General features: G+C 38.6%; 1 protein-coding gene across 14 annotated transcripts in view; it reads left to right on the top strand.

Moving 5' to 3' along the window:
* EXOC6 (exocyst complex component 6) overlaps window positions 1-14,876 on the top strand; it is a 178,918-nt gene that overhangs the window by 59,038 nt on the left and 105,004 nt on the right. For all 14 annotated transcript variants that reach the window (XR_012160030.2, XM_073353878.2, XM_073353873.2 and 11 more), the window contains 3 exons: window positions 915-1,119; window positions 5,340-5,495; window positions 11,521-11,589. Coding sequence is in view for 13 of the 14 variants with exons in the window: in XM_073353878.2 (XP_073209979.1) it covers window positions 915-1,119; window positions 5,340-5,495; window positions 11,521-11,589 (430 nt within the window). In the remaining variant the exon portion in view is untranslated. The remainder of the gene's footprint in view (window positions 1-914; window positions 1,120-5,339; window positions 5,496-11,520; window positions 11,590-14,876) is intronic.

The following is a 14,876-nucleotide window of genomic DNA, read 5'->3' as shown; positions in this document are numbered from 1 at the left end:
TGTTTAACTATTAATATACTGTAAAACATCTTCAACAGATTTTTCCTCTTAATGGCTAACATAGATTGTGAAGTGTTTTTTTCTTGTACAGCATACTTCTGCTGTTTGTGCCACAAATGTGCTGCAAGTCTCCATTAACAGAGCTAGTTTTTTTAAATATACAGTACTGTACATTGCCAAAGCATAAACAGATACATGGCTTGCAGTGAAAAAGTGCATTGTTGAACAGAATATTCATGGAGGAAAAAGGTGGTGTATGTATACATTTATTTCTCTAAGGATGGCGAGGCAGATACGTTTAGGGGTAATCTTTTATTTGTGATTTTTTTTTTATTTGTGGGGTAGGCACCCCAAGCACTGGATGGGTGCTCACCATTGTATTTTAGAAAAACAAAAAGAAATGAATAAAAATATGGTTAGTAGCGATGAGACAATAAATTAAGCTAAATAAACAGAACTAACTAGATTTTATTATATTAAGGTCCCAATTCTTCAAGCTTTTGTGAGTAGGACAAGGGGTTAGTTTGAGCAGAACAGTTTGTACAGGTGGAGCCTAATTTTGTACTTAAGAGTACTTTTAACTGTTTTGAAAATGACTGGATTTCAAATTGACAGGGTCACTTTGCCTAACTTTTTGTAATTTAAAAAATTAGAAAAGGTTGTCTCTTTCACCAAAATAAGTTGATCCAATAAAAGATATTAACTCACCCACCTTGATTTTCTAACTAAACTAACATCTTTCTAAGACTGATCTTTTTTTAAACATAAATCCTTTGTAAGTATAAAATGCTTTAATCATATACTGTATATTGATATGTATGATTCTGATGGCTTACAAAAACAAAAATAACAAAGCATGTTTCCTTAAAATTTAATAAGATGTCTTTATAACCTGCTTTTTAAACTCTTTACAGATATTATTCTGCTTTAAAAACAATGGAACAGTTAGAAAATATGTACCTTCCTAGAGTTAGCCAATATCGTTTTTGCCAAATAATGATAGAAAACCTTCCAAAACTGCGTGAAGAAATTAAAGAAATTTCCATGTCAGATCTCAAGGACTTTTTAGAGAGTATTCGAAAACATTCTGACAAAATAGGGGAAACAGCAATGAAACAGGTAAGTTACATAAAATAATTTCGTTCTTGTGAAAAATTATTGAATTATGTTAGACATAACATCAGTGTATTAATCTCATTTATTGTACAAAGAAAAGGAGTACTTGTGGCACCTTAGAGACTAACGAATTTATTGTTAGTCTCTAAGGTGCCACAAGTACTCCTTTTCTTTTTGCGAATACAGACTAACATGGCTGCTACTTGAAACCTACCATTTATTGTACAGATACTTAAAAATGTGCTTTTTTCCCCTTGCGCTTCTCTTTCAGATTTTTTCTGTTTTTCTCTTTTTTAAAAAAAATTTGAGCACATGGGATAGCAATATTCATTTACAGCAGCTCAAAAGTCAGAAAATGGTGTGTTTTGGAAAAGTAATGATCAGCAGATTTATTCCTTTTTTTAAACACAAAAAATATAATTTCAGAATTTCTAGTTGCCAGATGAAGTGTGAATTTTATAGATAGTGAGTGTCTCCTTCCCCATATGTTATTTCAGGAGAATAGGAGACTATTACAGTTTAAGTCATAAACCTGTTTAAAAGTGACTGAGGCCCCAATGCTATGAACCTTTAAGCCTTGAATAGCCTTAGAAAAATGAGATGCTTTTTTCAGTTGAATTAGTTAACTTGATTTAGTGTGACTTGAAACACTCCTTAACACCTATGGTATGTCTACACTTCTAGACATACATTCATCTAGGCATGAAGCCATCAGCCCATAGGAAACTCCTAGTGCAAAATGCTACAACGCATCTCCTCAGCAGCACAGATTACCATGATCACTCAAGCCTGTCCTCTGCTCCATGTAGTGGCTTCCCATAGAACACTGAGTCAAGTGTAAGGTCTCAGTTCTTATCTTCAAGGTTCTCAGTGGCCTGGGCCCAAGATATTTAAAAGATTGCATAAAGCTCAGGGATGAGGACTGTGGTCAACAGCTGTGTGACTTGAGCTCAGTAATGCTTTCTTCCACTGGTAAAGGTCATCTGTGTAGGAGAAAGCTTTCTTGCAGGCTCATCTGAAACTGTGGAATGAACTCCCACTGGAACTGTGGACCTTCACAAACGTTCTGCTCCAAGTGCAAGGCACACTTCTTTGACTGCCTTCTCTAACACAAACACACAGCAGCTTGTACATAAAAAAAACAAACCCAACAGCAACAATAAAAAAACCCTACCAAAACAAAAAAACTTTACTGCACACGTTTATTTTTTCCCCCGAAGAAAGGATGAGAGAGAGCGAACCACACTTGACTGATGTTAGTCATGTTGTTTGATGCACTACTGGAAGGTACTCAGATATTATGGTTATGAGGGCAGTATGTCTACACTGCATTGTAAACCTGGGTCTGTGGGGCATGTGCTTGTGGATTCTGTTTCCAAGTCTGCACTTGAGTGTCTGTGCTGCATCATAAATCTGGATTTACAGTTGCTGGACCTGAGTCTCACAACTGTGCTAACATGTCCATATTGCACTACACAGACATTCTGATTAGGGTCTGTGGCTTGAACTGTGTCCACGGTGCTGAATATCAAGACTTGGACTCAAGTCTCAGTGGGACTCGTGCTCAGACCTGCCCTCCCGGGTGGGTCCAAGAACCCAGGCCCTGAATGATTGCCAATCAGAGTCCGACAGGTTTGTGGGTGGATGATAGGTGGCTCTCGGCTCAAACCTGAGTGGGCCAGGGTTTAAAATGCAATGTAGAACAGAACAGATTTTTTTGACTTGATGTTAATTGATTACCAGTTAACTTGAAAGAGTTAACATGTTTGTAAAGCTAATATGGACACTTCCCAAACATTTTTCCAGATTACCAGAATTTGTATTTTATACAAGGCTGAGCCAGCAAATGTTATAAAACTACAACTGCCATTTCTTCACTACGATTTTAATATGTTTAAAATACACCTTCTTTCCTAGTGTAGACACAATTTAGCATCTGTACAACTGTGTTGGCTAGTCGAACATAACCAGCAGATGCAATTGTAGAGGTATTAAACTGTGGCTACGCTAGGGCTTTGTCTTCACTTAGGGAAAAATAGGTGTATTCCTAACTTGAGTTAACCAACTCTAGGTAAAATCCTAGTGACTACAAGGCATTTTATAGTTTTTCACACAAGTAAGCAGATCAAGTTAAAGTCTAGGTTCCATAGTGCTTTTGAAACTTTTCATATATATTTAAAAACTCTTAATGTGTGCTGAGTTACATACTGTACGTTATAGTTTTTTAAAGCCCCACAAGTTAGTCTTTCCGTGTACTGAAAGAAAGAATATTTGTTGAGCTATTTTATTTTTATGAAATAAATTAAAACATTTCTAAATCTCATTTGCAGTACAGATGTAATAAGTGAGAAGTTCCTAGTTGTGGTTCTAATGGGAAATTTTGTCACAAAAACTTTTGTAAAAAATTGTCCTGTTTTTCAGCAAAATTTAGACCAGATTTAGTTTCCAGTTTACTGATCCTCTGTTGAAAGCCAGTTTTAGTTTTGTATTTAAGATAGTGATGAGCAAACAACAAAACATGTGAAGGTCCAATTTAAACAAACATCCAAAATTTCATATTCTTATTGGAAGCTTATCCATACAATATGAATCTTTGAGACTATAACTCCCAGAGCCTAAAACTCACTTTTCACATACACATGATTCACTTTACTTACTAAACACTCTGCCTGCATTGTCTTTTTGGGTGAAAAGGGAGATGGAAACCAAGGAACCTTTTCCCATCTCTGATGAGTATCCTGCCTCTTAAGAAGGAGACTTGGGGCTGCTACGCACCTCCAGCTGTGTAGACCTCAAAGGTTGCTGAGCCCACTGGTTGGTTAGCTTTCTTTTCAGAGGGAGGCCCAACGTTATATTATCCTTACCTGCCCCCATCATTGGGTCTTCCTCAGGGTGTTGGCCAAGCAGTTTTCCTTCCTTTTATTGCCCTCAAAATTCCACTCTTGGTTTCAGTTATCAAGATGTGGCAGAACTTCCAACTCCTGTACTGTGGTGCTGCAGGTCCTAGTAACCCCTCCATTAACTTCCAATTATCTGGTCACTTTGAAATGTAAAAGGGACTTGTGAGGTTTGTAGCCCTCAGTGAGGTGCAATATTATAATTTCCTAGAGTAGGTAAGATCCCTTCCTCCTTGCAATATTACTGGTTTTTGTGGGAATGGAAGGAGAATTGTTGCACATTGAATTCCTGGTTCCTTTGACATTTTAAAGCAGTGAGCCTAGTGGAACCCAAGGAAAGGGGTTACTGTGTCCTATTGCACCAGATCAGGGAGATCAGTTATCTGGTCTCTTATGATGATTAATAAGACATAAAGGTGGTTTTGAGATTGGGGAGGGAAGATGACAGCCCTAGCTCCTCTCTCAGGTACCACCAGTACTGGGAGGAGAGAGCAGATTGCTGGCATCTCCTGAAGGAGAGAGACTGCCTGAGGCAGGGAGTGGACTGTCCAGCAACTCTTCCCAACCTAAAATAATCTGCCACTTCAGCAAAGAAATAGCAGTGGTTTGGTGTGTGATGTGGTGATTGCAATAGGTAAGTTATTAACCAAACATTTATGATCCTTTAAGTTCAGTTTGGGCTGGTTATATTTTTCAAGCTGGTTTGTCCTTCTGTAATTTAAGCTTCTTAATTCTGTTTTTAGTATACGGGGCATTCTCTTTTGGCTTACAAGAGCAAAATTTCTGTGTAAATGTAGCTATGGTGTGATGGATGAAATATGATTACAAGATTATACTGAGTCACATTTTCATATTTCTTGTAATAGTAGAAAGAATAGACATAAAATAAGTTCTAGATTTCTACATATGATTCTTCACAGTTAAACTAGGCCAAAATCTGTCTAGTTGGAGACAGCTAACTCTATAATAATTTTATTATATTTAAATATTTGTCTTTTATATGCAGTATCTGGTTAGTAACATAATCACATGATAATTTTATGATTATTTCTTTAAAATTACATTTTGAGAATTTAAAAAAAATTGGTGAGGTGAACCTTTGAACTCATTGTAATTGCAAGTTGATTAAAGACATAATCTTCAGTATTTGCATGACATGTATGCCTTGGAGTTGTACTGATCCGTGCTCACTAAAATAAATATGTGCCAACTGCATACGACTCTACAGTCTGCCTTTACAGTCATAGCGTATATTCAGTTCTGTGATGATTAATGAAGTTTGCAGTCCCTCTCTTTTGATATTAAATATATGTCTTGCTAAAACAGGCACAGCAACAGAAAACCTTTAATACAGCTCTTCAGAAACAGAATAATGTAAACTATGGGAGGAATATGTATGCAATTAATGGCAGAGTTCCAGAACCCAAGTATGAAATTACATCCAAGCGAACACTTGAGGAAGAGGATGAACATGAAGAAGAGGTAACTTAGTATTAAGTCAATATCATTTATTTAAAGTGAAGTCTATAGCGTTAATTGAATATTTTTGTTGTACAAATGTAGGCTGTCATAAATATACAGGGAAGGGTAAACCCCTTTGAAATCCCTCCTGGCCAAGGGAAAGCTCCTCTCACCTGTAAAGGGTTAAGAAGCTAAAGGTAACCTCGCTGGCACCTGACCAAAATGACCAATGAGGAGACAAGATACTTTCAAAAGCTGGGAGGAGGGAGAGAAACAAAGGGTCTGTGTCTGTCTGTAGTCGTCTTGGCCAGGGACAGAACAGGAATGGAGTCTTAGAACTTTTAGTAAGTAATCTAGCTAGGTATGTGTTAGATTATGATTTCTTTAAATGGCTGAGAAAAGAATTGTGCTGAATAGAATAACTATTTCTGTCTGTGTATCTTTTTTGTAACTTAAGGTTTTGCCTAGAGGGGTTCTCTATGTTTTTGAATCTAATTACCCTGTAAGATATCTACCATCCTGATTTTACAGGGGGGATTTCTTTATTTCTATTTACTTCTATTTTTTATTAAAAGTCTTCTTGTAAAACACTGAATGCTTTTTCATTGTTTTCAGATCCAAGGGTTTGGGTCTGTGGTCACCTATGCAAATTGGTGAGGCTTTTTACCAAACCTTGTCCAGGAAGTGGGGTGCAAGGTTTTGGGAAGTATTTTGGGGGGAAGGACGCGTCCAAACAGCTCTTCCCCAGTAACCAGTATTAGTTTGGTGGTGGTAGCGGCCAGTCCAAGGATAACGGGGGTAATATTTTGTACCTTGGGGAAGTTTTGACCTAAGCTGGTAAAGATAAGCTTAGGAGGTTTTTCATGCAGGTCCCCACATCTGTACCCTAGAGTTCAGAGTGGGGGAGGAACCGTGACATAGGCCTTTGGTCCTACAATAAGCTCAGCATGGATAGGGTTCCCCCACTGAAGTCCATAGGGCTCTGTGGAGGAAAAAAGATCCCCCTTATGGAGAAGTTTTTGCTGGATCAAGGTCTTGAAAAGAAACAAATCAAGATGTTAATTATATTTATGCTACTTGTATAACAATTTTATGGACATTAATGTGAGTATAACTTGTAATTCTATAGAGTTCAATCATAACTTATCACTTACTGTACCATATCTAGTCACTGTATGTGATATGTAACCTGTTAGAATTGTCTGACATGTGAGAATATTCTGCCACTGCTGTAGCCATTATGCTTCTGTGTTTTTAGTGGGTATTAACCTGTTAAAAGAACAGTTATTTGAGTCCTGGTCCCTATCTGTATTCCATTGTGGGCGTACATGCACACCATCATCTGAGACTGGAGTGTCCTTCAATCCACTCCTGCACAGTTCTCCTCATCCTGCTGTAGACCAAAAGTGTAAGTGGCCGTATGGACTGACTACCTCTCCAGTTTCCTTCTACCACCCATGATGTAAGATGGAAAGCTCCAGTGTCCAGAAAACTTGCTTCCTTCACAGATTACCTGTAAATAGTTATAAAATAACTTACAGATTAATAGTTTCAATAGGTAATAGTTAGTATAGCTAGAATAGGAAGTCACCCCCCAATCCATACCCTCTGAGGCAATTATTATGCCCTGGATCCAGGGCTTCAAGAATCATGCCTCATGCCCGCTTCAGAATGGTAACACTGTCAACCGTAGTCTCATCACTGACTGAAGGAGACTGGTTCACAGTACTTAACATGAAAGATGCCTATTTCCATATAGACAGCCATCTTTCACATAACATCTAATCACACAGCTTTGTTCAGTTCAAAAACATCAGTTCAGGCATGTCTCACTCTCTTCGGCCCCATGGCTGCCTGTACATACGTAACACCATCTGCAAGGCTTTGACTTCATGCCTTATAAACCTGGCTCAAGAGAGTATAGATCCCTTGCTGAGACAGCATGAAAAAATGAGTACCTGTCCCTGAGAGAGTACAGGGCTTGCTAAGCTGGTAGGAAAACAGCTTCCATGTGCATATGGGAGTCTCCTTCACTTCACCTCCACCACAGAAGGTACTAATCACAGATGCCTCCCTGTTGGGCTAGAGCACCTACCTGGATGAACATACAGTATGGAGTGCATGGACTGTTTGAGATACAAGGGTACGTATAAACCTTTTTGAACTATGAGCAGTCCACAGAGCTTGTGAACATTGTTTACTATACATTTCAGCAAGACATGTGCAAGTACGATTCAGCAGCATGTTGATGGTATTATATATCAACAGACAAGTGGTGCAGGATCCACCACACTATGCACAGAACACTACAGGGCATCAAATGGCCAGATGATCGTGCCCAAATGGCCCAGACAATTCTGGGTCTACAGCATTTTCCACGTGTCAGCGGAACCATACAGAGCAATTAAATTCTTCCCAGACATACTAATCCTGAATGAGGGCAAGGTACTGCACCCCAACTCAGTATCACTCAATCCCCCCAGCATCATGCTTGGTGTTTGGATGGGCACAGAACACAGAAATAACATATTCAGAGGTTATTCAAACCATCCTCAACAACAGTAGAAGGGAGTCCCCTAGAAGGTGCTATATGCCAAAGTGAAGAAGAATCACAATCTTGTGTCAGCAGGAACAATTAACCCAAGAAAATTTGGACATTCCCAGCCTTTTGGAATATGAACTTTCCCTTAAAACCCAAGGGCTTTCTGTTAGTTCCATCTATGTTCATCTGGCGGCTGTTACCACCCCACCCCAGTCAACAAACATTCCATTTTCTTGCATCCAGTTATATTTCCCTTCCTAAATGGACTGATCAGAACCTTTCTCCCCTCCACATAACAAAATCTACACCAGCATGGGACCGTAGTTTAGTCCTGGCAACATTAACAAAGGTTTGTTTGAATCAATTGCCTCATGCTCTTACTCATCTTTCTGTGAAGGTTGCATTCTTCATCATGATAATCCAGGGGTCCTAGAAATCCATTTTCTATGGAAAAACACGGAATTTGCATTTTTACAGAGAATCTTTAGTTTTTCTATTTTGTAAAAACATACTAACTATTAATTAAATTTTACTGAAAGTACCAGTGTTACTTATTCCAATGGTGCCCAACCTTATTACACAGGATGGCTACATAAACCTGATCACAACCTTGTGTGGGCCAAACAGATTCTGCACATTTTAATAAGATTTCCGCTGTCAGTGGGAGCCCTGCAGTCCATGGCTGACAGCGGCAGCTTTATTCTTTGTGCATTTAAAAAAAATTCAGAAAATATAGAATACAGGCATAGAAGTATTTGGCATATGTAAGAACAACAAATTGGAATTCTGTAAATTTTATTTTATTATAATGATTGATGGGACTGGTAGGCTTCGAATGTGCTTATAAATTGTAAAAATATCATTGTGTTCAACTGATAACTATATATTGTGGCTAGGGAAACTAAAGTTCAGCATTTCATTGCAATCACAGAAAAACATGGATTTTAATGATTTTTTTATCAGAGAATTTTGGTTTTTTATCACGCAAAACTAGGATCCCTTGTGATAACATCAGCTAGAAAGGCAGGGAACAGAGAGCCCTGATGGCTGACCCTCCTTATACTATCTTTTATGAAGAGAAGATTTCACTGAGGTTAAGCCCCAAATTTATGACTAAGGTGATCTTAGAATTTAATTTAAACCAGACGATCCATCTGCCTGTTTTCTCACCGAAGTCTTAACGATATCAGGGTAGACAGGGGCTTCAGACTTTAGATGTGCAAAGAGTAGCTAGAACAAAATATTTTAGAAGATTCCCTAGACTGTTTCTATCCCTTTTGGAATGCATTGAAGGTGAAGCAATTTCTGCTACGGAGAGGGTCCAAAGGGAACTCCAGTTGTATCCTGCTATGTTATGAACTGACCAGCATCCCTCCTCTGCAAGGCATCAGAATCTACTCCACTAAAGCACAGGCAGTGTCAGTGGCTTCTCTGAACTAGGTGCTTCTAACTGAGATATGTTACTTGGAGTTCAGTCCATATCCTCGCGAGACATTATGCTTTGGTACCGGCCTTGGTATCTGGTGCTGCAGTGGGCTCATCAGTCTTCCAATCAATGAATTCTATGAGGTCCTTGCACCCTCCACTGTAAGGAACACTGCTTGTTCGTCACCCACGGTGGAATACAGATAGGGACCATCCCTCGAAGAAGGATGAGAGGTTACTTTCAGGTCTGTAATTTGAATTCTTTGAGATGGATCTTGTTGGGTTTGTGGTAGAAAAGGAAACTGGAGAGGCAGTTGTTCTATACTGCCACTTATATCCTCCGTCTACTGCATGAGAAGAAGAACTGCACAGGAGTGGCTTGAAGGACACTCCTAGCAAAAATGTTCTGGTCTCTGACGCATGATGCTCATGCTCAGCCATGGTGGAATGCAGATAGGGATCACGCATCTCAAAGAACTCAAGTTACAGAAAGGTGAGTAGCCTCTCCTTTCAGCTACTGTGTACTCCTTATTCATGAGTTTGGTCTTCTAAATGAAGCATGAAGGATTACACCCTAAATATTATTTCCTGAAAATAATGAATGAAGTGTCTGTTTTCTAATATGAAAAAAGGAAGTTCTAATCCTGTAATGGAAAAAGGGGAAAACTGGAACATTTAATCTACCCTTCTGTGAGAAGACCAACATTTTGATGAGACCTGAAGTTAGTAGTAAAAGAATGCTACAAGCCATTCAGGCATATTTTTTTTCTACCACTTGTCCATTAAAACAGTGGTTTTAAGTGCCTATAAAATCTACCAACAGAGCTGACTCTGACTGACTGACTGGCTTGAGTCTCTGTTTACTATGGTCCTGTGTTTCAACCCACAGTTTTTGCCTGAAGTGATGTCTGAATTCCATGTTCACCAGTCTACTAACCTCCCAGTTTGCTTTCCTAAACCTCAGTAATTATTGGAGGAAGCCAGGATGCACAAATTGGATATTGAAAGGGCACTAAATAATAATAGTGATATAACAAAATCCTTTTATTGGTCTCCATAAGTATATTTTGGTTGCATTTGGCTCTGCCTTGGACTTGTCTTGAATTTCTTTTCAAAATTGTCTAAATCAGTTTGACTGCGTAATCAAAATACTTATGAACTAGAAGGTATGACATACCCCAAGGTCTAAGAGCTCACTTGATCTTTGAAATATATAGGACTCCAATTGGAATTCCATTCATGCAGTTAGGCTACACTACTTTTAACTTAACTGCAAAGTATGGTGCCTATTTTGGGAGAGCAGAGCTATAGTTTTAAATACTCTGCCCACCTTGTGGGATTTATGATTGCCAGTCATTCTCCAAAGAGTAAGGATCTAAAGAAGCAATTCTCAAAAGAAAAAAGGAAGTTACTCCCTCATAACAAAAGTTCTCAAAGTATATTGGTTTTATAGCTCCGCTCTCTTTCCCCAACTTTTTCAAAGTCTAGTGTATGAAAATGAACGTTATTGGAATTACAGTCTCTTTTATCATAGCCTTGCTCCACATATTTGGATCCATGAGGAGGTGCTCATGTAGCCTCAGTGTTCACTGCTTTGAAGATAAGTCTCAGCTCAAGATGCTGAGGCCCATGGATGCCAAGAATGTTGAGCTGTAGTAGCGATGTACTTCAAACTGGTCACTGGTGACCAACCTTCCCATTTGGCCAACTAACTTTACAATAAGAAAAGGAGTACTTGTGGCACCTTAGAGACTAACCAATTTATTTGAGCATAAGCTTTCATGAGCTACAGCTCACTTCATCGGATGCATCCAATGAAGTGAGCTGTAGCTCACGAAAGCTTATGCTCAAATAAATTGGTTAGTCTCTAAGGTGCCACAAGTACTCCTTTTCTTTTTGCGAATACAGACTAACAATGTTGTTACTCTGAAACCTAACTTTGCAATGAGGCCAGTTCCTTAGCTTTATCCTCACATTCACGTTAAGCAAAATAAGATGTCAAATTTACTGATCAGTTTGTGAGACCAGTTCTGTTTCTAATGCACCAAGTTATGAGACTGATTTTTTTTCTTCCTGCAGGTTTTGACTGCTCATGATCTTGTAGATTTTTCTCCTGTTTACAGATGCTTGCATATCTATTCAGTTTTGGTACGTATTACTATGACTTAAAATAATCAAGAATGGTTATATTTTTAAAAGTCTAACTATCCTTTTTCTTACCTTTTGCACTTTGCCAATTTCTAAGTGAGCAAACACATGTGAACACATTTCATCGAAGTCCAACTATGCTGAACCAGATGAAATAGATCTGACACTGGTACTCACAGAACATTCTTGTATGGTTTATTTTTATAGTGCCTAACAGTGTAGCAGTTAGGTAATTACATAAACATTTTTAAAATCACACAAGTTATGTATGCCTCAACAGATAGTAACACTAAAAGTTCCAGCCCTTTAACTGTTCCCAATGTTCCCCAATACCTAACTGTTTAAAAAATAGCATAGTAAAACATAAAATAAAAATTTGTCCTAAAACTCACGAAACTCAGGTTCTGGTGGACCACCAAGCAAGTGCCAAAGACTGAGAGACGCTTGCTACCAAACTCATAAGCGTTTTACACTAGGAATCAACAGCAAAGGCCTGACAACACATCCCAGCTGCTGTGGGAAAGTAAAAAATGATGGGCAGTACACAGGGTAACCAGGGCTAAAAAGAGTGATTGTTACTTTCCATGTTCACTATGTCTGAATAGCTTTTGTACTCAGTTTATGTGTAACATAATTTTAAAAAAATTTTCTTTCAAACTCTCTTAATCCTGCAAACTCAAACTGGGCTCTGAGAGTCAAGATGGATTCGTTGCTTCTCACAAGTTGCCAGTAACAAAGGTTCTGCAAGTCTAATTAAACCCTCATTTACACCTGTGAAATCTCATTGTCTTCAGGTTATGCTCCCCAAAGACATCTGCGTGTGCAGCATTCCCTTCCTCCTTGCCATTAGTGGCTTTGCAGAAGTGTAGCTGATGGGAACTTAATAATTAAAAAAAATCCAGTGAGATAAAAGAAGGAATAGAATCCAACTCCCTCTGTTAGCTGTGTTGGCTCTTCAGTGTTAACACAAATAAGTAACAGTAAAAGCTTGTTTTATCACTGAAGTCAGCAAAGTTAAGTGACTGCACCAAAGGATGAAATCTCTAGTTAGTTGCTATTTTTATGTAGTCACTTTTCATAGGAGAACTAAACATTAAAGAGTATTACAGTAGAACCTCAGAGTTACGAACACCTCAGGAATGGAGGTTGTTCGTAACTCCGAAATGTTCATTACTCTGAACAAAACACTGTGGTTGTTCTTTCAAAAGTTCATAGAGCTTTAAAACTTTACTATGCCAAAGAAAAATGCTGCTTTCCCTTTATTTTTTTAGTAGTTTACATTTAATACAGTACTGTACTGTATTTGCTTTTTTATTTTTATTTTTTGTCTCTGCTGCTGTCTGATTGCATACTTCCGGTTCCAAATGAGGTGTATGGTTGACAGGTTAGTTCATAACTCTGGTGTTCATAACTCTGAGGTTCTACTGTACCAGCACTTTGAATTGTGAGGAAGCCAGTAGGGAGCCAGTACAGAGATTAGAGAACTGCTCCACACTCATAGCAGCCCACCTTACTTAGGGTATGCCTACACTGCAGCTGCAGCACTAGCCATCCTCCAGCCAACTCACTAAAAATCTAAAGGAGGATGCTGCAGTGAAGGCTTCAGTTCTGGCTGCATCAGACTACCTGACTCCCCAGATGCACACTCACCTGTGCAGGTGGTGCTGAAGCTCACACCATGGCACCTGTGCTTCTCTTTTAAATGAGCTAGCTGGAGTACAGCTAGGGTGGGACATCTGCACAAGCTGCATATCACACTGACTGCTGCAGTGTAGATGTACTCTTGGGATACAGGTAGTTGCATTCTACATCGGCTGACACTTCTGGGCAATTTGTGAGGATTGCAATAAGCCTTGTGGACGCAACATAAGGAGAGAGGAGGACAGGGATCCATGGGTGGTTGCTCAGTGGGTGGGGCAAAGCAGCCTGATTTATTGAATCTAGTCCACAGCTCTTCCCATCCCCCTCTTGCAGTGTGGGCACGATACCATATCTCTTTCCCTGGCTCAGCCAACTTCAGGCTCCATAATCCTGAGGTAAATTGTTTTCATATGAGAGTCAATGGCTAATACAGGGCTTTGTATTTTGAAATAAGAATGTTTAAAGTTTATAATTATAGGCATGAATCCCTAAATCTGATGTCCATTGTGATGTGTCAGGTCCTGTGGGACACTGCACTTCATCCTATGGGTCTGCCTGCACGCTTTATTTTGATGGTGGCACTGTCAGATTTTATTATATCAGTGACCACCCTGTCTCAATGGCGAGATGGCAGGAATAGAAGAGGCCAAAAGATGGGTTGTAATCTGAAGAGAAATTAAAAAGACTGGGACTGTTTAGTTTAGAGAGGAGCTGGCTATTTTTATTTACCCTGTCTCATAATACTAGAAGGGAACAACCAATAAAATTGGAGGGCAGCAGACTAAAATTAATAAAGTATAATTTAAACTGAAATGATCATAAAGGTAACAAATTATAAGTGATTTGATACAACACATAATTAACCTTTGAAAACTAGTGGCCACTAGATATAACTGAAGCTTAATAAGATTTACAAAAAAGATTAGCCATGTATATTATCCAATAATATTGGATAAAACATTAGGTTGGATGTGGATAAAAAATTGGTGAGATGTTAAACCCTCTTGCTTCAGGGCATAAAGCTAGTTAACAACTCCTAAGGTTGGAAAGAAACTTCCCACTTGAGGCAGGTTATTTCATAATGTCCATTATGAGTCTTTTCATAATTGCCCATTATGAGAATATTGCGCCTTCCTCTGAAGTGTCTGGTCGTAGCTACTGTTAGAGACAAAATACCAGACTAGATAAATCACTGGTCTGACGTAGTATGGCAGTTTCTGTGTTTAAACATGAGGCAGAACTCCACCATAAGTTGGTAATTTACACTTGTAGTTCGTAACTATGTATTGGTGAAGTTCAATCTCTGCTTTAGTCTTTTTCTGTCTTTTTTTCGTTCACATTTTTTAGTAGGCTAGCCTATATGCAGAGTGTGTTTAAGCACTGTAGAGCAGAGTATAACCAGGGCTCAGTGTGTTCTGTGGAATGCTGTATTTGAATTCTGTAGTAAGCTCCCTACCCCAATTTCTTTGGTATACAACACTAAATTTTGAGGCAAATAAAAATTAAATTTTGAGGCAAATAAAATGGAAAAAAATTCTGAAACAGGATTTCATGTGTGAGCTAATTTCCAATAATTTATCATCCAGCATAAACTGATTTGTTATTTTATGTATGTGAATTTAGGAACTTTTCAAAGATGAACAAGC

This window comes from Lepidochelys kempii, chromosome 7, assembly GCF_965140285.1.
Source record: "Lepidochelys kempii isolate rLepKem1 chromosome 7, rLepKem1.hap1, whole genome shotgun sequence".
NCBI classification, from domain to species: Eukaryota; Metazoa; Chordata; order Testudines; family Cheloniidae; genus Lepidochelys; species Lepidochelys kempii.
The sequence above is the reverse complement of the archived record's forward strand: the minus strand, read 5'-3'. Positions and strand labels throughout refer to the sequence as shown.